Source organism: Cebidichthys violaceus, unplaced genomic scaffold (assembly GCF_023349555.1).
Source record: "Cebidichthys violaceus isolate CVI_PGR_0920_01 unplaced genomic scaffold, fCebVio1.0.p SCAF_7, whole genome shotgun sequence".
In the NCBI taxonomy this organism is placed as follows: Eukaryota; Metazoa; Chordata; class Actinopteri; order Perciformes; family Stichaeidae; genus Cebidichthys; species Cebidichthys violaceus.
In genome coordinates this window covers 6,989,042-7,014,018 of record NW_027176927.1, presented here as the reverse complement: position 1 = coordinate 7,014,018, position 24,977 = coordinate 6,989,042, and the positions used below count along the sequence as shown (strand labels likewise).

The window sequence follows — 24,977 nt, the reverse complement described above, 5'->3', positions numbered from 1 at the left end:
ATTACAATGTACATTATTCTGAAATTGTATTGCTCTGTTTTGTTTTGAGCAAAAACTCTTTGAGTTGAACAGCAGGCAGATAAGTATGTCCTGGTGATGCTATCTGTATATAAATCATGACCTGTGGATAATAGAATAACAACTCATATATAATTATTTTGATGTAATTCCACAAATCACTGAGCCTGTGGTTTCAGTGTAATTTCTGTGTCAATGAACCAAAAATGTCACCTAAACGTCTCCTCCAGTTTTGATGCTCCGAATTCCACCTAAAGTGACATGAATTCATATGGAGGCTTACAAACACTGGTTGCAGATTTTTATTGAACTGCAAAATATGTTTGGAACAGTACAATATATATTCTGTTTTGGGGTAAATTCCCTATCTGTATGACATTGCTCAATTGTTATACAAGAAAGTAATAAAACAAATGATAGTTGTAGTAAATTGGTAAATAACATATATCACATTTAACAAAACCAGAAATTATACATAGCTTAAATTAGATATACAGTACAGTAATTTAATTTTAAAACATGAACCAGAAACAATCCAGACATTCAGACAGAGTCATCAAGAACAAACATACACAACATAATTTTAAAATGTGAAGAGTTAACAGATAATTCCTATAGTTATTTGAAGATTTTGTAACAAACTTAGTTTAGTCCCTCACAAACCATAAGATAAAATAAAACCCCTGATCTTTATTTATTAAATCCAAAATAACGTCACATTGCTAGATTGCTATTTTTCATTAATTGCTGAACTCAAAATAAAGGATCATTGTCAGATTTCCAAGGTTGACCTGCAGCTGGTCTGAGACGGCCTCTTCCCCAGAGGCATGGTAGTTTGTGATTGACTCTCATCACTACAACACTCGTGCAAGAGTCAGGTTTACGGATGACCTCACACCAGTCTGGATAGTCCACAGGGTCAGATCCACTGTAAAGAAAGATCCAAGTTATATGTAATTTGTAAATTTAAAATGTAGTGTAGTATAACAAAGTTATATGTAAACTCATCCAAATGAGTTTTGGGGGTGATTGGGTTTAAAACAAACTCACTGGTCACAGCATCCTACTCCAAAAGGCTCCATGCAGACACACTGGTAACAGTCACTGGTTATCCAGCTCTCTCCTATCCCGTACAACTTTCCCATGTGTTCACAGCTCCCTGAAATTCAGTTATTGTGACATATGCAGCAGTGGATTTACTTGCGCAAAAGTGGAAATACTATGTAAAATATACTCAATTACAAGTAAAAGTCCTTCATTAAAGTTTAAGTGGAAGTACATATATTAGTATTAGCAGTCAAATGTACTTAAAGCAGTGGTACATTATAAGGAATACTGTTACTAAACTGTAAAATAATTATTTATGTTATATTATAGTTTTATTATTAATGATGCATTAAGTATCATTTAAATGCTGCAGCAGATCTGGGTCGAGCTAATGTTGACTACTTAGTTGTTGAGTTGTTATTGATCTAAATATGCATTGTATTTCATAGACTGATCATATGTTCTGGAAAACTGAATGTGCAAAGTAATAGTAATTATAAAAATAATTATAAAAAGTACAATTATTGCCTCTGAAATATAGTGAAGAAGTACAAAGTAGCATACAAGTAAAGTATGGGTACCTCAAAATATGAATGACTTCTTACCTGGCCACATGTACACATACAAGCCTATAGGAATCAATATGTCCACACACACACACACACACACACACACACACACACACACACACACACACACACACACACACATACTGCACCTTTAGTGTTGAAGAAGCACTCGCCGCTGTTATACACAGAGAAACATGGCACACTGGCACTCAGGAACAACAGCAAAGCCAAAAATACTCCTCCTGCTGTGTCTGCCATTTCTGAAAAGAAGCACCGCACAGGGTAAAAAAATACACCAAAAAACACAATAACCCATTGAGAAAAATGCCAGATTGTTAGTCTTACCAATTTCAAAGTTTCAACAATGTAAAATAAAAACCTTCACTTTCTTCTCTTTCTGTTCCTCTGGCTTTCATTCACCCTCTTGTTGTTTTTGTATTTCTTCTTTTCCCCTTTCGGCTCTCTCCTTCTCCTCTTCAGTGCCACTCTTGAACTGATCCTCTCTCCCTGTGGGCTCAAATATTTATACTGAACCAGCATGTCTTTATCTCTACTTTCTTCATTGCTATTTGTCAACCCCCCTACTCATTAATTACCTTCTATCTGCACGCACACATGCAGTGTACAGACACACAAACACCCACTCATACAAGTATTATTATAACAATGTTCGTCATTCCCTCTTGTGCTGCTTCACAGACATTGCCCTAGAGTATACAGTGTGCACTCTTTCAGATAACATTTGTCTCATGGGGTGCCATTTGACCTTATCAGGAGATCTCACTGGTGACACCATCCATAGGACAGCTAGCTAGTGGCCTATTGTCCTACACCCAGTGTGACCCCTTGACCCATGCTCAACATCCAGGCACATGTAAATGTATTTTATTGTGACATTAAAAGCTCTTTTGAAAAGGCCCAGTTATTGTTTTTATTGTTAAAATCTTGTATTGCTTCTATTGTATTCCTTAATAATTGTCTTTCTCTTACAGCCAACTAATGATCAAATTCATTGATGCACATCAGTTGCTTAATTCAATTTAATATCATGTTGTTAATGAATCATCAAGCAAATGTTGCTTTACTGGATTTACTGAAATGAAATAAAATGTTTCTGTTACAGGTCTCTTTTAGTATATTTTTGAGTTTTTTGTCAGGAGCAGGAGAGCGGGCATGATATTTAAGAATTTCTTAAGTTGGAGGTTATTTTGTGTTGGAGGATGGGTTTCAGTGTCTTTGTGCTTTTAGTTGTTTGAACAAACCACTCTGAGTTCTCTGATAACATGCATTTATGTGGACATAACCGGGCTCTCTCTCTCTCTCACACGCACAATCATGCACGCGCACACACACACACACACACACACACACACACACACACACACACACACACACACTCATGCACGCACACACACACACACACACACACACACACACACACACACACACACACACACACACACACTCACTCACGCACACACACAGATCTTCCTGATATCTTCTCTCTCTTCCCCATGTTTTGTCTCAGATGGTTTCAGTGCATCCCAACCTGTCTATCCTGTTTCCCAATTGTTGTCAGAATAGTTTTGGTTTCAAGAATAGCATTCCCGTGACAAGCCTTCCACGGCCTGGGATTTACTTTACAATGTAGCTCTATGCATATGTGGAACCCGCCTGTTGGCTGTGTTTTCACAAAGTGTACTCTTATACAGTAACTGATTTGATTAAAAAGCATTTTATCTCTCACATCAGTGCCACTGATTTTTCCAGCCAGTGCTCTCACAGGCTTGTGCACAATAGGATGTAGCTTATTACGCTTCCTTAGAAAATCGGATTATTACATAATAAAATGCACTTTGAAGAATTCATTGACTGGGAGGGATGACATTTCATTAGCCAAATGCCCAAAAGCACATTCCCTCAGTTAATTTAAGTATAAAAATAGTATCTGAAGCATAAAGCTCGCAATGCCTGATGCAATAGGGCGTGAATCCGAGATGTGGAGACAGTCATGAATCACTGCAGACAATACTGACATTCAATCAGGCTTTATTTATATCCTCATCACAGACAAAAAAAACATTCCTTGTACATTCTTACTGAAAAAGAAGCAAAAAAGTCTCATCAAGAGCAGTAAGGGAATGAAAATGTAAGCGTTAGAAATAAAAGACTTTAATCAGTAGACAGAATAAAGCAGGACTGAAATTACAGACTTCTGCTCAAGAAACTCAGCTCAAGTTTGATGTCACAAACCTGTATTGTGCCAGTAAACACACCTGTTTGCTCACATAGCAGGATGTGCTTTCACTTACACACTCAACTGCCATCATTGTGTATATGGGTGTGTTTGAAAGAGCGAGTAAAAGACTGTGCAAAAATTTAACTTGATGTTGAGGGACTTTTTTAAAAAACGTTTTTATTGACAACATAACAATAATTTTAATATATAATAAATCATTGTTAATGTTTTTGGTTTTTTTTGCATTTATCTAAAGCACCACAATACTAATAATGGATTTTCAAACTTTCTTCACAGATTTTAATTAAAGAAATTGCTATTAAATTGAAGGAATACAAGTAAAAATAACAATGATATTCTACAATATGTAGCAATAGAAAATAATACACCTATTGGGTAAAGTTTACCATCCAAAACCATTTACCTGAACATCTTTACTTCATGGGTCTTTTTCTCAGAGGTACAACACAGGTCAGAAGTCAATGCCAGACTCTGTAGGAATATGTCTGATATTTAGTTGACACGATGAAGCACAAGAACAACCGAATATCAAACATATCACACAGCTTCTAGCCAGTTGGAGCCTCAGCAGGCTGGAAAAGCCTGTAGATAAGAGAGACAATACAGTGAGAATGAATGAGGGAACAGATAAATACAGGAAACATCACACAGTCAGTTAGTTTGTTTCAGAGTGAATGTAGTTCACAAACTATTCCATAGAAATTGTGCAATGAGTACAATTAAATGGACAAAGACCTGAAGAGCCAGTCCAACACAAGAGGGATTTGACAAAGGAAAGGTCTTGAGGGAGGGGGTCACAAACAACAGAAATAAGAGATTCTGTTGGCATTTGAGATCACTTATCAGTGACTATTGGCTTCAGGAAAGTTGGGGTTGAGGGAAAACAGAGTAGAGGTAAACTCCAACTTCACACACAAATGCAAATATGAGGATACTTACCAATTTCCTATATGAACACACAGCGTCCCTGTGTACTGTCAGTAAAAAATCTTGGTAAAACAAGTAAAAAACGTGTTTACTTTAAGTGTGTGTGCCTTTAAAAAAGGTATTAAATTAACAACTAACTGTGTATGTGAGCTATGATCTGTGTGTATGAGTTATTCCTCAGTGGGACAGCATTTATATACAATGCTGTGAGACACACACACTCAGTGCCCCATGTAATTAGAGGTATATTGATCAGCTACTATGGCCTGCAGCCTTTCCTCCCCACATTAGCCTGATCAATAGATGTGATGTTCATCCTACTGTGAGCTCCCACGAACGCACAAACACACACGCACACACATGACCGCAGATGCAAAGTCAAATAACTTTCAGTTATTGCCTGTAGGGAGGACATGGCGGTCACTTCATTGTCAATAGTTGTATCTTATTACTATCATATGGCTGATATCTCAAAAGACTACCTTTATAAAGAGATGCACGCATGTATCAAATGTAGTTACAGTGTATTAATTTTATAATCATTCTTTACAATGATGTTTATTGAATCTTTTTATTGGATGAAAAGGAAAAGAAAAAAAGAGTGCTGCGTAGCAGAGAGAAGCATAACAAAAACATAGAAATGTGTAAATATGAATGCCATCTTCTTTCAGCATCAGCTATTTTAATTTGTGTGCACTTAAAGTGTATGTTGCTGCGAATATTTCTGTACTTTTACTTAAATAAATTGTCGCAATACTTCTTCCATCATTGATATTTGGTATGAAAGTGTGTGACTTATTGTCAAACCTGTTGTGTTTTGTGTGTGTGAGGTTACATTGGTCAAAATGAACAATGCCCTGTATGTAAACAGTATCTCCGACAGGATGGACAAAATTATTAATATTCAAAATCTCAATCAAAAGTAGAAGAAAACGAGTGTTAAAATCAGGGCAGTTGACCTCTGGCTGTCTGGAGGACCTCTGGTTGTCAAGTTGACTGGTGATAGTGTTATCACTTCATCTGTAGGTTTCTGGTGGGGGGAGTGTGGGACTTTAACATATGCTGGCTTCACATCATTTGCAACATATGGTGGTTTTTGAAGACTACAACACTTTCACTTGTGGGGGAGTCTGGATTTTAATTTAAAATCAAAAAGAAGCAGATGTAGAACAGGTGGAGCTGATAGGAAGTACATTGTAAGAATGTGAATTAATTGTGTATCCAGAATGCTGTATATCATTCAGTATTTGTTATATATAACCATCATGTAATTCCTTCGTTTACAAACATCAAACAATGTCAGCATCAGACTATTTTTAACACAACGATATATTGTATGCTATGTTGTAAAATTAGACTGTACATTTCATAAACAGCAGCCCTCGTTTATGACATCAGTCCCTCCTCTGCTGTCTCTGTATCCTCTCCTGGTATGAGCTGACCTTGTGAGCCTATTGGGGCGGAATGATAGCCCTCTGATTGCCTAATTGTGAGCCTGGGGGGAGTATTTTAATCTCCAACAGTTGGAGGGAAAGTGTGAGGCAAAGTGATAGATGACAGGGCAAAAGGATTAAAAAGGAAACTAAATGTGGATAGAAAATAATTAACCATTTATATTTAGCCTAATAATTTACTTGGAAGTCTTTCAACAGTCCGAGTCACCCCTTCTAAAATAGGCAGAGCAAAATATTTTCCCTCTGATTCAGTCCAAGCGTCAAAGTTATCATTCTTTCTCACATGTTAAAGGTCCAAAGATCAAAATCTTCAATCAAGTCTAAGCTAGTTTCAGTTTGAACATGTAAAGTTGTTGGAGCATGATTCCATGCAAATTTCTCTGAAGTGAGTCTATTGTCAGTGGATGTATTAATCAGTTTAACTAATATATTTTGACATCCAATGCAATGAGGCAGGCCAATTATTAGAATACCGTCATGGCCATTATATATTAATCCAATATTATGCTGCTTAAATAAATCAAATGTAATTAATCTGGAACCATTCAGGTCGTCGAAATAAAATAAACACCTGTTCAACTTATACTGAATACAACTGCCCTACAGTACAAACTAAAGTTACTGTGAGGAACTTTTAACTGGTTAGTCTCAAATTATTACTGATGCCTCTATATGACCTACATGTAAACTAAAGTAAGTAAACCAGTCCATCAGCGAGAAGATTGGTTATTTCTATATAGTTATTCTCAATGCTTGTCATCGATGCCACCGGGTCGGATTCCACCCAAAATAAGATGAAATCATGTAGCTCCTTTGGCTCAGACTTCAGTGTAGCCTCTGGCAGCAACCAGCCTGCCGTGGACTCCGAGTTCTGGCTTCGCTGCCGCCTTCGACCTGCAGCTAACACCACCACCACACTGCTGGAGGCCTAGGCCATATTGCTGGACCAGCTGTAGGGAAGGAAGTCACGGGAGAACCAGAACCAAAACAATACCACTTTTGTCCACAGAAACAGCCATAATCACCACAAAATGAAAGTTCCTTGTAGTAGCTTTAATGTTATGAACCCTGTATTGTTTAATTTTTGTTGAAAATGTTCCAGAACGATAAATATATACTAATTATCCACCAGGAACACTTTTCAAAGCTGCTGTTCTGGCATTAATCCTAAAACTAAACAAAAGTGCATTTTCAGTATTTTTTCTATGATCAAGATTGTTCTGTTTTGCTAGGTTTAAAATATAATTCACAAAGAAACTACTCAGGCACAATTATTAATTGTTAATTAATTAATAATTAAATTATTAATTAATTTATTGAAAGCTCTAAATACATGATGAAGCTTTAGGATCAGCCAGAACACAATCTGCACAACCAAAGCTTCACCGGGATAACAGAGTGAAGTTTATAGGGAGAGACAGACAAAGGCTTTGTGTTCTCTGATTGGTCAGTGCTGATCTCTCTCTCTCTCTCTCTCTCTCTCTCTCTCTCTCTCTCTCTCTCTCTCTCTCACACACACACACCCTGAGGCAGGGTCACTAAGAAAGGAGAGGCAGACAAGGTTAACAACGATTATTCAATACCTATTTCTGTGTTTTCAGCGTTGGAGGAGTTATCTAACAGAGTGGGAAAAAAAGCTTAAAAGTAAAGGCCAGAAAAGCATAATGTACAGCAACAAAAGATGAATAACAGGTACAGCTGGAGTGCAAGTTAAACTGACAAAGGTACATTTTGACCCTTGCTTTTTCTCTTCCTGGTTCAGACTTATTTGAATTTCCCAGCATCTCCTATTTACATTCAGTCAAATATCTCTCCATAAAGATCTGCATGTTTTTTCTTGGTGATAGAGATACTTGACCACACCATATGATGTATTTAGCTTTATTCTCCCTTTCTTTCTCTCTCTCTCTCTCTCTCTCTCTCTCTCTCTCTCTCTCTCTCTCTCTCTCTCTCTCTCTCTCTCTCTCTCTCTCTCTCTCTCTCTCTCTCTCTCTCTCTCTCTCTCTCTCTCTCTCTCTCTCTCTCTCTCTCTCCAGACCGGTTCTGAAGCAGGTACGTGTGGCCAGAGGGGGCCCCCTCCGCTCTCCAAGACTTCTTTGACACAACAGACTGGGGAATGTTTAAGCAGGCAGCCACATACAACAACCACACAGACATTGAGGAGTACACAGACACTGTTACTTCTTACATTAGTAAGTGCATTGATGATGTGACCCATATAAAAACCATCATCACTCTGGCTAACCAGAAGCCATGGCTGACAGGGGAAGTGCATTGGCTGCTGAGGGCTAGAAACAACACCTTCAGAGCCGGGGATGAAACTGGCCTGAGTAGAGCGAAGCCAACCTGTCCCACGGCATCAGGAAAGCAAAACAGGAATACTCAAATAAAATAACCTGTCACCAGACACACGGAGCCTGTGGCAGGGCATTCAGACCCTTACGGACTACAAACCCGTGCCACAGATCTGCGACAGCAACATCTCTCTGCTAAATAACCTCAACAGCTTCTTTGCACGGTTTGAAACACAAAACAGCACACGTCCACACAAGACTCCACCCCTTCCCCACGATCAGGCTCTGTGCCTGTTTGCTGCCAGCGTGAAGAGGACACTCTCCACTATCAACACCCGCAAGGCAACAGGTCCAGACAACATCCCTGGTGACCAGCTGGGGCTCAACACCTCACTGTGTAACTGGCTGCTGGACTTCCTCAGTGAGAGGCCACAAGCAGTATGTGTCGGCAACAACACCTCGAGCAGCATCACACTGAGCACAGGGGCCCCTCAAGGCTGTGTGCTCAGTCCACTGCTCTTCACCTTGCTGACACACAACTGCATAACAACCCAGCACCAATCATATGGTCAAATGTGCAGATGACACAACTCTGGTAGGTCTCATCACCAAGGCTGATGAGACCCACTATAGGAAGGAGGTCAGCCTTCTGACCACATGGTGCAGAGACAACAACCTCCTTCTGAATAACAGAAAGAGCAAGGAGATTGTTGTTGACTTCCGGAGAGGTCACACTCAACACCCACCACTGACCATCAATGGTGCTGATATAGAGAGAGTGAGCAGCACCAAATTCCTGGGGGTGGACATCAGTGAGGACCTCTCGTGGACAGCCAACACAACATCACTGGCAAAGAAAGCCCAGAGGCGCCTCTACTTTCTCCGCAAATTAAAGAAGGAAAGAACACCCCCACCCATCATGTGCACTTTCTACCGAGGCACCATTGAGAGCATCCTGACAAATGTATCACTGTGTGGGGCGGAAGCTGCACCGACTACAACAGGAAAGCCCTGCAGCGCATAGTGAACACAGCTGGAAGGATCATTGGTGCCTCACTCCTCTCCCTACAGGGCATATATGACACCCGCCTCACCCGCAAAGCAACCATGATTGTGCGTGACTCCAGCCACCCCTCACACAGTCTCTTCAGCCTCCTGCCCTCTGGGAGAAGATACCGGAGTCTTTGTGCTCGCACCACTAGACTTTCAAACAGCTTTGTCCACCAGGCTGTTAGGAAGCTGAACTCTCTCCCTCCTCTCTTTTAAGACTCCCTATGTCTGACTGCTGCTAAATACAAAATTATAGTTTTCTTAATATATATGTTGTCTCAATGTCTTTTCTATTTTTGCATTTTATTATCTGTATTCACTTTATATGTTGGACTGGAGAGGAACATTTTTTCAACTCCTCTGTATGTTCGATGCATTGAGAAATTGACAATAAAGCTGACTTTGACTCTCTCTCACACACACACACACACACACACACACACACACACACATACACACACAGACACACATAGACGCATACACGGCCACACAGAATTTGCACACACTAATCATGACCTGTGCAGCCAAGACACAGGTTTGTGGTCAAGTATTTGACAACCTCACGTTCGTTAAGCTCAAAACCCAGTACAGTGTGTTCATGACTGAGAGGAGCATTCTGACGTACTGGTCATAGTGTATGTGCAGTGGTAGTGTAGACATATTACACAACACATATTCTTACCAGAATGTTCCAAAATAATTCCTGTTTGGTTCTATTTTAATGCAACCTTCAAATAACAATCAAGTTCCCTTTAGGAATGTTTGTGGTAGGAAACTTCCCAAAGGCTATTTTTGTGATGGATTATGACACAACAAACCCTGCAAATTACAAATTTTGCTCAATCCTTTACGTGCATTTATGGCATGCAGTGATGGAATGTAAAGCACATTTACTCAAGAACTGTACTTGAGTACAATTTAAAGGTTTTTATACTTTACAGGAGTATTTCCATTTACAAAATATTCAGAGGGAAATATTGTACTTTTTACTCAAATACTTTTGACTGCTAGTTACTTTTCACATTTACAATACAATTTATATAATCATCTTAAAGAATATAATGGATTTTTAAAAATAGATATATACATATAAGATATAATTACACAAAAGAATATAAAATAATAAAACATAGTTTCACTTCGACCGACTACAACATTTTAATGCTGTTTGTACATTAATGTAATACAATAGCATATTGCTTGGAAAGCTTGGAAAGAGACATAATGAGTACATTATCTAGTCCATTTTGCAGATAATACTTTTGAGGGAATTTTTAAATCTTGGTATTTCTACTTTTACCTAAGTAGAAGATTTTAATATGTTTTCCACCACTGCCACTATGAATACCATAGTTAAATTAAGAGAAGCTGCGTATTTTGAATAGTCATCAATGAAATGTATTTTACTGGAAAATATTTGTTTTTATTGAAGTTAAACTCAAAGTGTGTACATTAATGACAAGTTGCTGTATACATATCACCCCACTTTTTAAAAACAACTTTGGCTTACAACTGTGTATGTATAACTGAATGATGGTAGACAAATACTGTTGCTGCTGAGAAAAAAAACCAGAGCGACAGACAACATGAAGCAAAGAAAGCTTTGTATAAATCAATCCTCTAATTGCCTTTCATTTCCAACAAATCTGAGAGAACTCTTGAATCTGGCCAGTTCAAAATATTTATATTAGTACACAATCTATATATATTTTACACAATCTATATATATTTTATAACAACATTTTTTGCAGCAACACAAAAACAAAAACATATGTCCACATTAAAATGTAACTTAAATCCTAATTTTGTTGCATAAAAACTAAAAAAGATGGAATATTCATTAACATCCCAGTCATAAACCAAGTCCTACTTGAGGCTCCTATGTATACTGGCCCAGTAAAGCAATGTGCTGTGAAAACACTGGTGTAACACCTCATCTCTTCTTAGGTGCTTTTGTTTGGGGCCTAAGCCTTTGGTTCTTCTGGTTTGGGGGCCTCTGCCTTTGGTTCCTCTGGTTTGGGGGCCTCTGCCTTTGATTCCTCTGGTGTGGGGGCCTAAGCCTTTGGTTCTTCTGGTTTGGGGGCCTAAGCCTTTGGTTCCTCTGGTTTGGGGGCCTCTGCCTTTGGTTCCTCTGGTTTGGGGGCCTCTGCCTTTGATTCCTCTGGTGTGGGGGCCTAAGCCTTTGGTTCTTCTGGTTTGGGGGCCTCTGCTTTTGGTTCTTCTGGTTTGGGGGCCTCTGCTTTTGGTTCTTCTGGTTTGGGAGCCTCTGCCTTTGGTTATTCTGGTTTGGGGGCCTCTGCCTTTGGTTCTTCTGGTTTGGGGGCCTCTGCCTTTGGTTCTTCTGGTTTGGGGGACACTAGCTTTGGTTCCTCTGGTTTGGGGGCCTCTGCCTTTGGTTCCTCTGGTTTGGAGGCCTCTGCCTTTGGTTCTTCTGGTTTAGGGGCCTCTGCCTTTGGTTCCTCTGGTTTGGGGGCCTCTGCCTTTGGTTCTTCTGGTTTGGGGGCCTCTGCCTTTGGTTCCTCTGGTTTGGGGGCCTCTGCGGTGCCACACATCTGGCTTTAAAAACAAAGTTCAACAATAGAAAATGCAGTGAATGCATACAGTGGTTATCATTATGGATGAACAATATATATATATATATATATATATATATTTATTGTTTTGTAAAGTTTGTATGTTATAATAAGTCTAGTAAAGTATTAACAATACCTTGGTGGTTGTGTTCCTGCTTTCAAAAAGCCACACACTGCGCTGTGTGCTGCTAGTTGCTGTTTCAGTGTATCCGATTCTGTTCCCAAGTTGGTCATCTCCTTATTGAATTCATCTGTAGGTATTATCATATGATAAGTGGAATTTTAAGTGTTACAAATTAAAAGGAATTAGGAGCATTGCTTGAATTTCCTTTTTTCCTTTGTGTCCTCTCTCTGATTTTGAATACACGACCACTTTTTGACATTGAGGCACATAAATCGTCACCTACCTTGGAGATTTTTTAATTGTGTCTCTACTGATGCCAACTCTTCTGTTGCAGATGTCTGCAAGTAGAAACGAGAATGTCAGCGACACAAACTTGAGTTTGTTGGAGAAATCTTCTCTACACAGACTAAAATCCTGCATCTGCACATCCTCAATTTTGATGCAGCCACATCCTTTTGACTTCTTGAGTAAATATTTGAATGCTTCTTTCATAACATATACCGGATCTGCACACAACAGTCTTAGCATTATTCCTCAGTGTTACATGATCAAGTAGCTTATAAGGATATACTTTATGTTTTAATGAAGTCTTGTGAAGTTACGTCTCAAGCTTATTTCTCCCAACATTTTATCAATCCCTTACACATTACACCATTTTCTGTGCTCTAAAAAAATATTTTTTATGATGATGTTTTACTTAGATGATCTGAGCAACACTGAGGAATCACCTTGATCCACTGTGAGGCCATTAGAATGACTCTGCATAGATGGTTCATAAAGGGCAGCAAATAAGTGGAAATTATGGAAAATATATGTAAATGCTTATTCTGATTCTCTTAGTATAAACTAAATAACTACTTCGTCTTCCTCCAGAGATAGTACTGGCTATGTGAGACAACCCAGCAGAGGAACATTTATTTTATGTGATACACATATTCAAACATGTATTGTCCTTTTAAGAAGTTTAATTTTTTGAAATATGAATAAAAACCACATTTATGCACAGGAGCCAAATTTCAGTACAGGATGACTGGGGCATAGACAAGTCAAATTTACAATTCATAAAATAATTGTTGTTTTGTTCTAAAATAATAAAAAAAAACACGTAAACACAACATCCACTGTTATATCTGTAGTATTATAGCAAAAATAAGTATGTAGTAAAATAAGGAAAATGGCCTATGGAACCCTGAAGACTAAGGCCTGCCTATACATGCAGGGATAGTAGATTTGTTTTAATAATTTCAACAATAAATGGTTTACAAATTATACAGTAATGCAGGAATAAATGACACTATTGCTGGAGTTTACTCGTGCCTGTATAGGTCTATAGTCAGTCCCTGCTCTGATAGTAGGCTACAAGACAAGCCTGACTTGGGTGGTGATGATAAATTCCTTCCTAACCGGTTATACGTGTTCTTTGGGTTTCACTGGCAGAACAAGTCAAATAATTTATAACTAAAGGTTATACAGATTTGCATTTTGTTTTTTATAGTTTATGTAACCCCTCAAGTTCATATTCCTCTTTCAACCGTGAGCTTTTAATTCATTGTTAAGATTACACAGTCTACTGTATGGCTCTCTGTGTAAACTAAATCCCACATAACTTTCACAAGGAATCGCAAAGCTATTCATACACTCTCTTTGCGTGTGTCTTTCAGTTTCTCCTCACCTGGCCTGTCTGGCAGATTTGTGATCTACTCTTAGACGCAAATGCTTCGCCCTCGAGCTTGATCGTTTCTTCCCCCAGCGCTTTCCGCTCACTTAGGGTCTTCTGCAGGAGGTTTTCCGTATCCATCATCAAACTTTGATAGCCTTGCAGCACATCGTTGGCCACCCGCAGCTTGATATCCTGAAACTTGTTCTCTTTGCCCTCTTTGTCGTACTGCGATTTCCGTATTTTCAAGATCCCCATCAGAGCGACAGACACGACTAATGTCACAGGTAGCACACATTGGACCCTCATAGCTGTGTGAGCTGTTTACACTTGATGATGGATAAACGTCGGCAAGTACTAAATCTGAACACAAGGCTGCTATCCGTGTCGCCCTGGTTACACTTATATACGTTGGCCAAATTAAAGTCAACCGAGGTGTCTGACTCACCTGCGCTGTTCGATTGGACATTCATATGAGTTGGGTCTGAGCTGCTCTATTGTGTCATTAGAAACACGCCCTCTTCTTTTACGGCATCTTGAACAGGTAGGCTCTGCTTTCACCTGGTGCTTGTAATGTCCTCCTCACAAATAGTCCTGTGTATGTAAGCAGGCAAGCTTGTGTTTTATTACTGTGCGCCCGTTGATAGGACAAGCTGAAGCTGAAATCATTTGTGTAACAGGCTACCTCATTTTAACAGTGAATACAACACCACAAACCTAAAATAAATAAAGTGTACGACTTTGACTCATAAACTCAGTTACAAGGGGACAAATCTAATCTTTACTTAAGTAAAAGTATTGAAGTATTGGTAACTAAATATTAAAATTTATTTTTAGAAATGGTAGGCTATCACATAGTTTCTTGTTGCTTTTTTGTCATTATTAACTTGTTTTTAAAAAACTAAGCAGTATGTGGCATTATACGATATCAGGAAGCAAAGTGATCATGGCTTAAAACCAATCATTAGCGCTCAGGGAGAAAAGTGTCGCCACGCCCATCCTGTTGAGCAGGTAGAGCAGGTACAGTACAAACTGTCACACTGAGCGAAGGAGGCGGAGGGGACACAGTTTGAAAGATACCTGGCTTGAACAACAACTGACCAACACTTGTTCCCCACGTTTATCCAGTCTTTTCCTCGTCTCGATCAGGATGAAGCTCGCGATTGCTTTGCTCAGCCTCAGTGTGACTGTGGTGGCTGCAATGATTTATATGGCCGTGAGCCAGGAGTATAAACTTCATGAATTGAAAATCCGCATCGTGGCATCCTCGGCAGAGGTCAAGAGAAAGGAGCAGACCATTATCGAAATGAAAGCCAAGGACAAGGCCATGAAGACGGAGTTGGTGTCTGTCAACAGCAAGGTGGAAGAGCTGAGGAAAAGGAAGGAAAAAAGTGTAAAGGTAGTACAGGACCTCACTAATACTCTGCGGACTTGTAGCACGGAGACGGTAAGGGACACAGACGCGCATTCGTGTTTTTACTCACAATTTTAATTATTTAATATGCATACACTACAATCATACCATTAATGACAGGAAAGTATTACTCTTCCGGAAGCACATGATAATATTTGACTGTGTGGGGTGGGCGTGTCAGGATCCTCACAGTATTCTGTTAAATCCAAATATTTGATTTTTGTTGCCATTGTACCTTCTGTAACTGCTGACAAATACTTTCACTTGTGCCTTTAATAGGAAAATGTTCAGAAGAAGAAGGCAGGCACGGGAGAAGCCATTGTTAAACTCAAAGGTAAGGCAGCTTTGTGTTTCACCTCTGGTCTAGTATCAGCTCTGGGCAGGCAGTTAAAGTGAATACACTAATAATGGTCAATTCCAAATTGAGCCAGATAAGAGAATGTTACGAACTATGTGTCTCTACACAAGTTAATCAGGCTTTCTATTGGCTTTTTAAAAAACAGAGATTTGTTTAGAGCTGCTGAGATCTGTCAATCTTGTGTATTTAACCTGACAATTAGAAACCAGAATACTAGATGTGCCAGCACTAACCTACAGAGCTCCAGGCACATGGTTCTTTAGTTTTATTCACTGAGCTTAGCAGCTTCTTATGGAAGCCCATTCCCGTCACTGTGAGGAAAACATTAAGATCCTGAAAAATTAAGATCCTGTAAGTCATTACAATGAGATAGTATCTCATTATAATGACTTACAGGATCTTAATTTTTTCCTCACAATGGCGGAAATGGGCTTCCATAAATCCCATTTTACTCTTTTATTGTTTATTGAATACAGACATTTTTTTTAACATTGTTTCTCTCTGTTATACTACATTTCCTCAGCGGATCACGAAGTGGCTAAAAACACTGCTGAAGCGGAAATTCAGAATTTGAAAAAACAGATTTTGGATAGAGACAAAGCTATTTGTGTCTTTGCAGACACAACTAAAGAGGAAGCAAGGTAAGATCAGAAATGCTGACTTGCATCTTGAGAATTAAACTCTAAACAATTTCACCGTAAAATAATGGTAACTTACTGGCAGCAGGGACGCCAGTAAAAAGCTACCGTAATTTACTTTTCCGGTATCTTACCATGTACTGGATTACGTTATGTGATAGTAGGATAACTGGGTTTTACAGTGATTTTACAATATATGCCAGAATGTTACTGTTTATTTACAAAAGGTAATACAACCCAATACTTTTGCATTTAATTCCCAACAAATAAAAGAATAACAATAGACATTCAATACATAATTGTTGCAGTATAATACATGTTCTCAAGACAAATAATAAAGGGACATTTGTATTACATCACAAAACTCACAATGTACTGCATGTTTAGAAAAAAACAAATAAAATCATAAAATCTTTAATGACCAGCTTAACTGAACTCATGAGGATAACCTCAGACCACTAGCGAGCAAACGTTACAGAGCTAAGGTTAGCTCCACCAATATTAGCAACCTAATGTAATGAAACAGACCAAGTGAAACATTATCTGAGATGTTAACAGTTCAATAATCATAAAGACAAAACAATACTGGAGACTTTGAATTTCGGGTGATAAGTGTAACGTTACCTCAGCTCCTCGGTTGATCTCCACATGGCTGTGCTCAGCAGGGCTATGCTCCAAAGTCACATTCATGAGCAGTCGGTCACATCTTGTCACTCAAAAATAACTTTTAAGCAATGAAGAGTTTGAATAATAAAATATATTTTATCGTCATAACGGACACAATAACCTACAATAGACAGGATGATGTAGATGGATTGCAATTCACTGAACTTGTATAGGGAAGCTTATTTTCACCACTTTACAGAAAATACTGTATTTGCTGATAAATTACAGTAGTCTGCTGTTATTGTTAATTGACGGCATTGACTGTTGATTTACATGCGAGGGACGAACATTTAACTGTATGTTACCATTATTATGAAATACTGTAAGATACCGTTTTAAATTCACTGTAAATTTACAGCAATTCATTACAGTGTAGAGTGTGGTCCAGAACATCAGAGTTTCAACAGTCAAAACCAATATCATTACGGAGCAGAACCACATATGGCTGTAAAACTAAAGATGTAAGGAAACCTTATCTTATAAGAACTCTGGACAACAAAGTAACATTATTTTATTCCTTTTCTCTATTTCGCAGGAAGCTGTGTGGAATCCCTGAAGCTCCAAAATAAAGTTAACTCAGAAACCCTCAAAATTGAATGTGAACTTTTAATAAAAGAAGCATGCCATGCAAATGAGGATAGATTTTGTACTATCACAGATGTGAGGAGCTCTGTTCATTCCTTCTGAGAAAGTCATAGCTATGTTGATTTAGAGAAACAACACACTGTTTATACATTCATTCATTGGACAAATGGCACAGAAATAGGGACTGAGGGAATATGTTCCATAGTTTTATATAATTTTGTAATGTGATTGTGTAGGTTAGATCTATTATGCATTTTTTTCTCTGTAAAACACATTGTCAGATACTTGGGACTACAGTCCTTCACAAATAAATTGACTTTTTTGTGAAGATGTCAGCTTCCCCTGATTGAGTTAGTCAAGCTACATTGTGTCGCACCAGCCAGTTTGAGGCATATGTTATTTTTTTGTTGCTCTGCCTCCTGATGAAACATTAGTGACCAGCAACCGCAAAAGTAAATGGGCATCTGTTTAATTTCCAAGGTCTGTCTGTGGAAGAATTTGTTTACCAAATATACCCCCTTGAGTTAAACAATAAGCTTATCCTTTATGGAAAAACCCTATCAAATCACATGTTGGAGTGTGAAAACAGTGTCAGTTAATTAAAAAGCTCACTCAGAATCATTTTAAGTGTTATCCTGTGATGGACAATTTGAAAATGAATGTAATGAGCACAAATTCATGACACATTATGTTCTTATATTCATCAGAAACCAAAATATAGTAGATAATAGCATTTTAATGCCATGTTCCTCTACCTCCCCCTAGTGCAGAACCAAAGATCATACTGACAGTCTTTTTGCAATTTTCAGTCATGATTAAGATCAACGTATGTGCATAGTTTCGCTCCCACTTCCTGTCCTACCGCTTCAGCTCAACCTATAAATACATTCAGTCTTGGTGCAGCCGGTCTAAGTCTGAGCACTCTAGGCCTTCAGAGTGCTAACAAATGGTAGATACCTTTTCTGGGAAATAGCATACTGTAAGTGGGTTAGTAGTAGGTGACACTTTTGATGAACAATAACCGTGTCTTCCACAGTCATATTTAATTTATCTGGTGTTGTGTGACATTGGTCCTCATGAAATATAAAATATATTGTCAAAGCATTGAGATGTTATCCACAGTGAAGTCCACAATGACTGCAGTTGTGATGCCTGTATGAGCTCCGTTTTGAGAAATACATGTAAAAAATACTGTAATAAAGAAAGTTATTGTTGGTTGCCATGTGAACCCAGCTCTCCTCCACCACCATTGTTTTTTTCTGTGCTGTATAGATTAACAATAAGGAGCTTGAGAATGCACAGTAAACATACAGTACATTATAAGTTGAACATTGCCAGGGTTAGAGACATGGAAAATATATTCATAACACTGCCAGGGAGTGACATATATAGACATATATAGTCAAATAAAATTAATACAACACTAGCAGGGGTGGATATGGGAAAATACAAACAGTAAAATTATAAATACAATAACGCATCTCAACTTAAAACACTATATTGCTGAGGTAGTTCATAAGTCCTCATAGCTTTTGTGTTTTGTGATGAACAATCTTGATGTAAGAATCCATATAGTTACAAATGGATGTAATGCCGGGTTTCACCTTTTCAAATGTTTCATTTGTGAAGAAGGTATTTGCCATGAAGAACAGGTTGATACCAATCAAAGAGCAAGGTGTACACCACGTGACCTACTCCTGTACCCGGAAGTTGTCATTCTGTTAGCAGCTGCTTGTCTTCTGACATGTGAAAGTCACCCGGTAAAACATCACAGTGTATCGTTCGTTGCAAGGCGTATTCCTATTTGTTCGCGGTAGCTAAACAGTAATATGTGTTAAACATGCTTAAGGTAGATTATATGCCATACGCTTATACGGTTTATCAGTGTTTATTAAAGCGATAATACTTTGATTCGATGCTAGCAACGTTAGCTAGCAAAAGCGTTTGACTTTCGTTAGCCAACGTTACCTCAGAGTACAGGCACGTTTTCCTCCATCCTCGTCACTTTAAAGTGTATAATGGCATGGAGCCTTGGTCGAATATGCAAGGGCGTCCAACGCCTCGGCTCACTCTCGTCTATCCAGTCTCAACTCAGCCACCCGTCTACCAGCGGTTCAGTCAGGACCATGTTGGTAGGTATAGAACGATCTGTTCTGATGAATGAAAGAGCTTGAAATGACTGGTCCGATGTTTTTGGATGGGGTTTGATCCGTCATTCTCCTCTCAGTCCTTCCAGATGTTTCTCATTTCTGAGATGGGTTCAGTTAGCCTGTAATTCAATGTAAAGCCCTCATACATAGTCGAAATGTAAAAAGATAATGTATAAATTAAACTATAAGGGGTGAACATTCATACAATTCTCTATCACAATATGAAGAAAATATAATTTGAAATATTTTAGATTACAATATTGAGTTTTTGGGTACACCTGGGAAACACCCCATGCAATGCAAAACACAGTTCAGAAACAATTCAGCCATACATTGTTCACTGATAAAAAAAATATCCTACTTGATCTACTACTACTGATAAATTAAGACACATTCATGCATCATATTAATATGTAGATTAAGCAAGACAAATCTTTCTATAAACTCCTATTTTTGTACAAATACATTAAAAAACAAGTAAGTAAACTTAATTCTACAAGCAGCCATATTTCAGAGCGTGGCGCTTGACAAGATCATTGTTTCAAACCACACCTCCAGTGTATGACATGCATCGTATGACCCACACAGTCCCACCACTAACTTTGCCCAAAGCTTACTAGACCCACGCCCAGTTTCACACTGCTGTTGTAAAGGATTTCCTTGTTCATCAGGGGCTGCCATCGTCCTGTTTTTCTAAACCCCGGGACTTCAGCTTGCCGAACTCTTCATGGGGTTCAGAAATGATGCGGTTGTATAAACATTATAACAGCCAGTGTGAGGTGGAGATGGAAGGAGGAGAGAAACAGGAAGGGCCGTGGCGGAGACTGCCGAGCTACAATCGCGTCCTCAAGTATGCTACAGGTAAATGTGCAGACTATGACGTTTGTCTCACTGTCTGTCTTTCTGCTTTTTTGTTTTGTTCATGAAATAGAATACAAGCAAAATGATGGGACAAGAGTTTTTGGCAATAATCAAGCTCTGAGGGTAAACTGCATTGTCTGACTGTTGTATTTTATTATTTAAATGATGTTATAGGGCACAGTTTTGTCACGACTGGTTTAAGTGAACATGACTTATCACCTGATATTATCCCATACTCGATTTAAAAAAAATTTGTACAACTTTTCAAAGGCTGTTATCAATGATTTTATAATACCAATGTATCAAATAGTTAATTTGGTACACTCTCTTCACTATCATGGCATCATTTTTGGCTGCAGCAGGCAGCTGTTTTCAGTGAAAAGAAGCTTGAGTGAATGTATATGACCAGTGAAGCAATATGACAGGACATGAACTGACAAAGGTGAAATGATCAAACGTCCATGTTTGTCAAGGTATTATAGAATTATGGTATATAGTATATTTTAAAACACAATAAAGATTGGAACTAGATATGTGCTGATATGAACACTTCAATACTAAATATGACTATAAGATATGTAGAAATCTGTAAATGCACCTGTACTTATTATGGTTTTTTTCCCCTTCGATGCGCTGTAAGCTGCTGACAGTTCACTTGTGTGTTTTCCCATCAGGTGGAGTTTATCTTAATAAAATAATCCAGTCAAAAGCTCGTCTTTTTACCCGGAACAACAGAGACCCGGGGGTAGCATTTGAGTACGTTTTATTTTTCAATAGTGAGGAGCAGAAGTGTGTGGGTATTTTCCAGGCTGGACACCTACTGGAGGGGCCGCCAGGGTGAGATAACTGTTCATGTTGGTTGTGTTTAAATTAATGTGTTTGTTGTATTATTACATACTGTTCATACTTAACTGTACTCCGTACAACACAATAATATTACCTTGAATGTATTTGCACATTTTATTGTTTTAAAACATTTAAAGTCGGGCTATTTTGGGGCACCACAGTGACCCATTCCAGCCACAAATCTTGTTGCATGTCATACCTCTCAATCTCTCCCCACATTTCCTGCCTGCCTCTTTATTATCAGCTTTCCAATAAAGGCAAAATGCCCTAAAAAAAATAAAAACCTCACTAGATAGGCTATCTTTAAATCTTCAGACCTTACAAAACTGGACCTTTTTAAACTTTGTATTTGGTGTCTAATAGAACTTATGTGTATTTCCAGACATGTCCACGGGGGGGCAATAGCCACTATGATCGACACTGTGACAGGGGCTCTCGCTATCATACTATCTGGACCTGTTGTGACTGCCAACCTTAACATCAACTACCGCAGGTACAGAAAGAACATATTTTTAGACACATGCAAACGTTAATTAAGTTGTTTAAGTAGATTCAGTTTTTTGTCATATATGGTCCAGCAGAATGAATGTTTGTAGCTTTGTTTAAATATACTGAATATGCTAGTTTTTCATTGGTTAGTGTAATGACAGACAATAGTTTTTTGTACATCTTGAAGACCGTTGCGTCTATAACGCCCTCTATTTGGGATTATACCCCGATTGTCTTATTTCAGTATTAATGTATATTTGGGATGAGCAGTCAGGGTCTGCGTGTCTGTTCGGCCTTATGCGCATATTTTGTATGTTGTACTGTATGACTATTATCATTTATGGTCAGTTTACACTGACCAACACTTGTCTTGTTCCAAGGCCTATCCCACTGGGGAGCACCGTGTTGCTTGAATCCTCTCTGGATAGGAAAGAAGGCAAAAAAACATTTATTACTTCCAAAGTGACCAGCAGCGATGGCTCCAAACTGCACACAGACACAACAGGTACATTTTTACACGCATAACATGTCTGATGAGACATGTCGTTGTGAAAGATTGTGGTTGGTTACATCTCTGCTCGTCAACCTTCTGTATTGTCATTGTCCTGTTTTCTTTTATGCAGCGCTGTTCGTGTCAATCAGTTTCAGCCACCTACTACTGGGATCGTGACACAAACACACCAGACTGCCACCTCCCCAAACACTGTCAGCAACCTGAGGCCACAGCGCGTGTGCGTGTGTGTGTGTGTGTGTGTGTGTGTGTGTGTGTGTGTGTGTGTGTGTGTGTGTGTGTGTGTGTGTGTGTGTGTGTGTGTGTGTGTGTGTGTGTGTGTGTGTGTGTGCTTATGTGTGTTGTCATTGGTTTGGAGTATTTTTTGGGGAGTTTGTGTGTGCGCTTATTTGCAAGGTGATATCAGAGATACATTCATATCCTAATACTTATATGCTCTCTACACTCCAATATGTTATTAGTAATGAATGTAATGAAATACCTTTACTTGACTACCTCTGCTTAGTGTTACTAACACATAGACAGTACATATCTAAGCATTATTCAATAAATGTTAGGTTTTATTTATTGTAACTTATACAATATTTGTGGTTTTAAGTAACACTGGCGCCTTTGGATGTGAGAGTATTGCTCAAAGTGTACTGAAGTGACTATTTGATTTCCTACAATAAAGACTTACCTATTGGTATTATATGACTTAAGCAAAGCATTTGTTTGTCAACAAGTTAAATTGTTTGCAACAGGGAATAAAAACTGCATTGTTTTTTTTTGTTTTTTATTAATATTCTGAGGTTTTTACTTTGAGCATTAGAAAAAGAAAAAGACTTGAGTTGGATGTGTTGCACTTACAATTAAAAGAACATTTAAAGTTTCTCTTAGTGTGATATTTTTTTTTAATATCAAACATAGTATTGTAATTGTTTTGTTTATAATTTGACCGCTAATATAACATCATACAATAGTAAGGTTTGCTTGACACTGATATTGCTATATTTGGGTCAGGATTTTGTAAAAACAAACAAATAGATGAATACAGAATGTCATGTGCGTGTTTTTTGTCTCTCTTTAAGTTATGAACGTAGAGGATGAATAATAAAAAATAAAAAAAATTAGCTGTCACTTTGATACATTGGTGCAATCAAGGAGACTTTTCTACATTTCAGCTAACCAGACTTTCAGGCTTCTTACTATTCTTAATTTAGATTTTCAGGTGTGGGTTGTTAACTGTTACCCCACCATGTGGTGAATGTGGTTGTATTTGAATACGGGGTGTGAATTTACATGCCATGAGAATATCGTGACTTCAAATGGAGACACAAGGGGTTCCAAACCCAAAATCATAGCAGTTGTCATTTTGTTCACAGGCTGATTTGTCTCACTCACTCGTGACACTTTGAACATTTTCCACAATCAAAAATGACTGAGGCGTCCCACGATATGCCATAAAAAGTAAACCTGTCCACGTCACAGAGATTTGTGCTGCTCGGGCAGCTACTGCAGACCATGATGCTGAAAAAGTGAATAAGTGAAACCATATAGAGCACTATTTTGGGTTAAACATATACTGTACTACCTCTATGTTGAAGACACTGCATTCTTTGATTTTTATATTGGACTATGACACATCTAAATGTGAATGTTAATATCTGTTTACATTGTGGAACAAAAACATTAAATTACAAAAAGAAAATACACTAGTTTATATTTTCTGTAAGAGGGAATTGTTTCATTCTGCAAATTTAACAACACAATGTGGTTTTACTTATCTGACCATTTTTAACTGCATTTTGTCACCTAAACAAACAGCCAGCAACTACTCACAACTCAGAGCAAAGCCCTCCTCTTGATTTTTCACAAACTATCAGATGACAGAGTTGCAATTCCAAAGACATCTAATGTTGGTGTTCATCAAGCATGTCAATTAATTACACTGGATTCTAGTAAAATGTAAAAAAGAGCTTGACATTTATCAATTATATTAATGTTTCCTGTTCTGTTCAGTCACTGCTTGTTATATCGGTAAATTATTAACTGTTAAAATCCACTGACGTTTTTGACATGCAGCACTAAGCTTATGGCATTTGTTAATATTACTCTTTTATATGATGTTTAAGTAAATGGCCAATATGCTCTTAATAATCCTTAAATTAATGTGACACTTACAAATTAAATTCCTATTGCATCCATTTAATATACAGAAAAGTGTTGGTTATTAGCCAATGCTGCTGAATGAGTTTTTGTTTTGCAGTAAATCATTGGTTACGAGTATACTAAACCCTGCACGCAATAACTTAAGTTCTCACACTGTTTTGTCTGATGTGTGGTTTCTGAATGTATGGGCTCATCACAGTACAGGCCTGGTGGTCTTCTGAGGGCCCCTCACATTTTTAACCTCAGTACAAGTGCAGCTGGAAATGCTACCTTAGTTTGTGTACCTTAGTAAAGTGTGTGCGTGTGCGTGTGCGTGTGTGTGTGTGTGTGTGTGT

The 24,977-nt window shown here is 38.3% G+C and overlaps 3 protein-coding genes across 3 annotated transcripts; 2 read left to right on the top strand and 1 right to left on the bottom strand.

Annotated features, from left to right (window-relative positions):
- Nucleotides 1-11,018: 11,018 nt before the first annotated feature.
- On the bottom strand, nucleotides 11,019-14,433 carry zgc:174935 (uncharacterized protein LOC796019 homolog). The gene is made up of 4 exons (XM_068735841.1): nucleotides 13,989-14,433; nucleotides 12,600-12,654; nucleotides 12,329-12,443; nucleotides 11,019-12,175 (listed from the first exon to the last, which is right to left on the bottom strand). The coding sequence occupies exons 1-4, from the start codon at nucleotides 14,280-14,282 to the stop codon at nucleotides 11,896-11,898; spliced, it is 744 nt and encodes a 247-aa protein (XP_068591942.1). The 5' UTR covers nucleotides 14,283-14,433; the 3' UTR covers nucleotides 11,019-11,895.
- A 567-nt stretch (nucleotides 14,434-15,000) lies between these two features.
- Nucleotides 15,001-18,877, top strand: si:dkey-87o1.2 (uncharacterized protein LOC796684 homolog). Its single transcript, XM_068735821.1, has 4 exons — nucleotides 15,001-15,420; nucleotides 15,667-15,721; nucleotides 16,269-16,386; nucleotides 17,585-18,877. The coding sequence occupies exons 1-4, from the start codon at nucleotides 15,124-15,126 to the stop codon at nucleotides 17,616-17,618; spliced, it is 504 nt and encodes a 167-aa protein (XP_068591922.1). The 5' UTR covers nucleotides 15,001-15,123; the 3' UTR covers nucleotides 17,619-18,877.
- Nucleotides 18,878-19,367: 490 nt separating this feature from the next.
- Nucleotides 19,368-23,362, top strand: them4 (thioesterase superfamily member 4). Its single transcript, XM_068736288.1, has 6 exons — nucleotides 19,368-19,766; nucleotides 20,456-20,645; nucleotides 21,320-21,482; nucleotides 21,874-21,984; nucleotides 22,361-22,485; nucleotides 22,604-23,362. Exons 1-6 carry the CDS (start codon nucleotides 19,653-19,655, stop codon nucleotides 22,648-22,650), a joined length of 750 nt encoding a protein of 249 aa, XP_068592389.1. The 5' UTR covers nucleotides 19,368-19,652; the 3' UTR covers nucleotides 22,651-23,362.
- The last annotated feature ends 1,615 nt before the right edge of the window (nucleotides 23,363-24,977 follow it).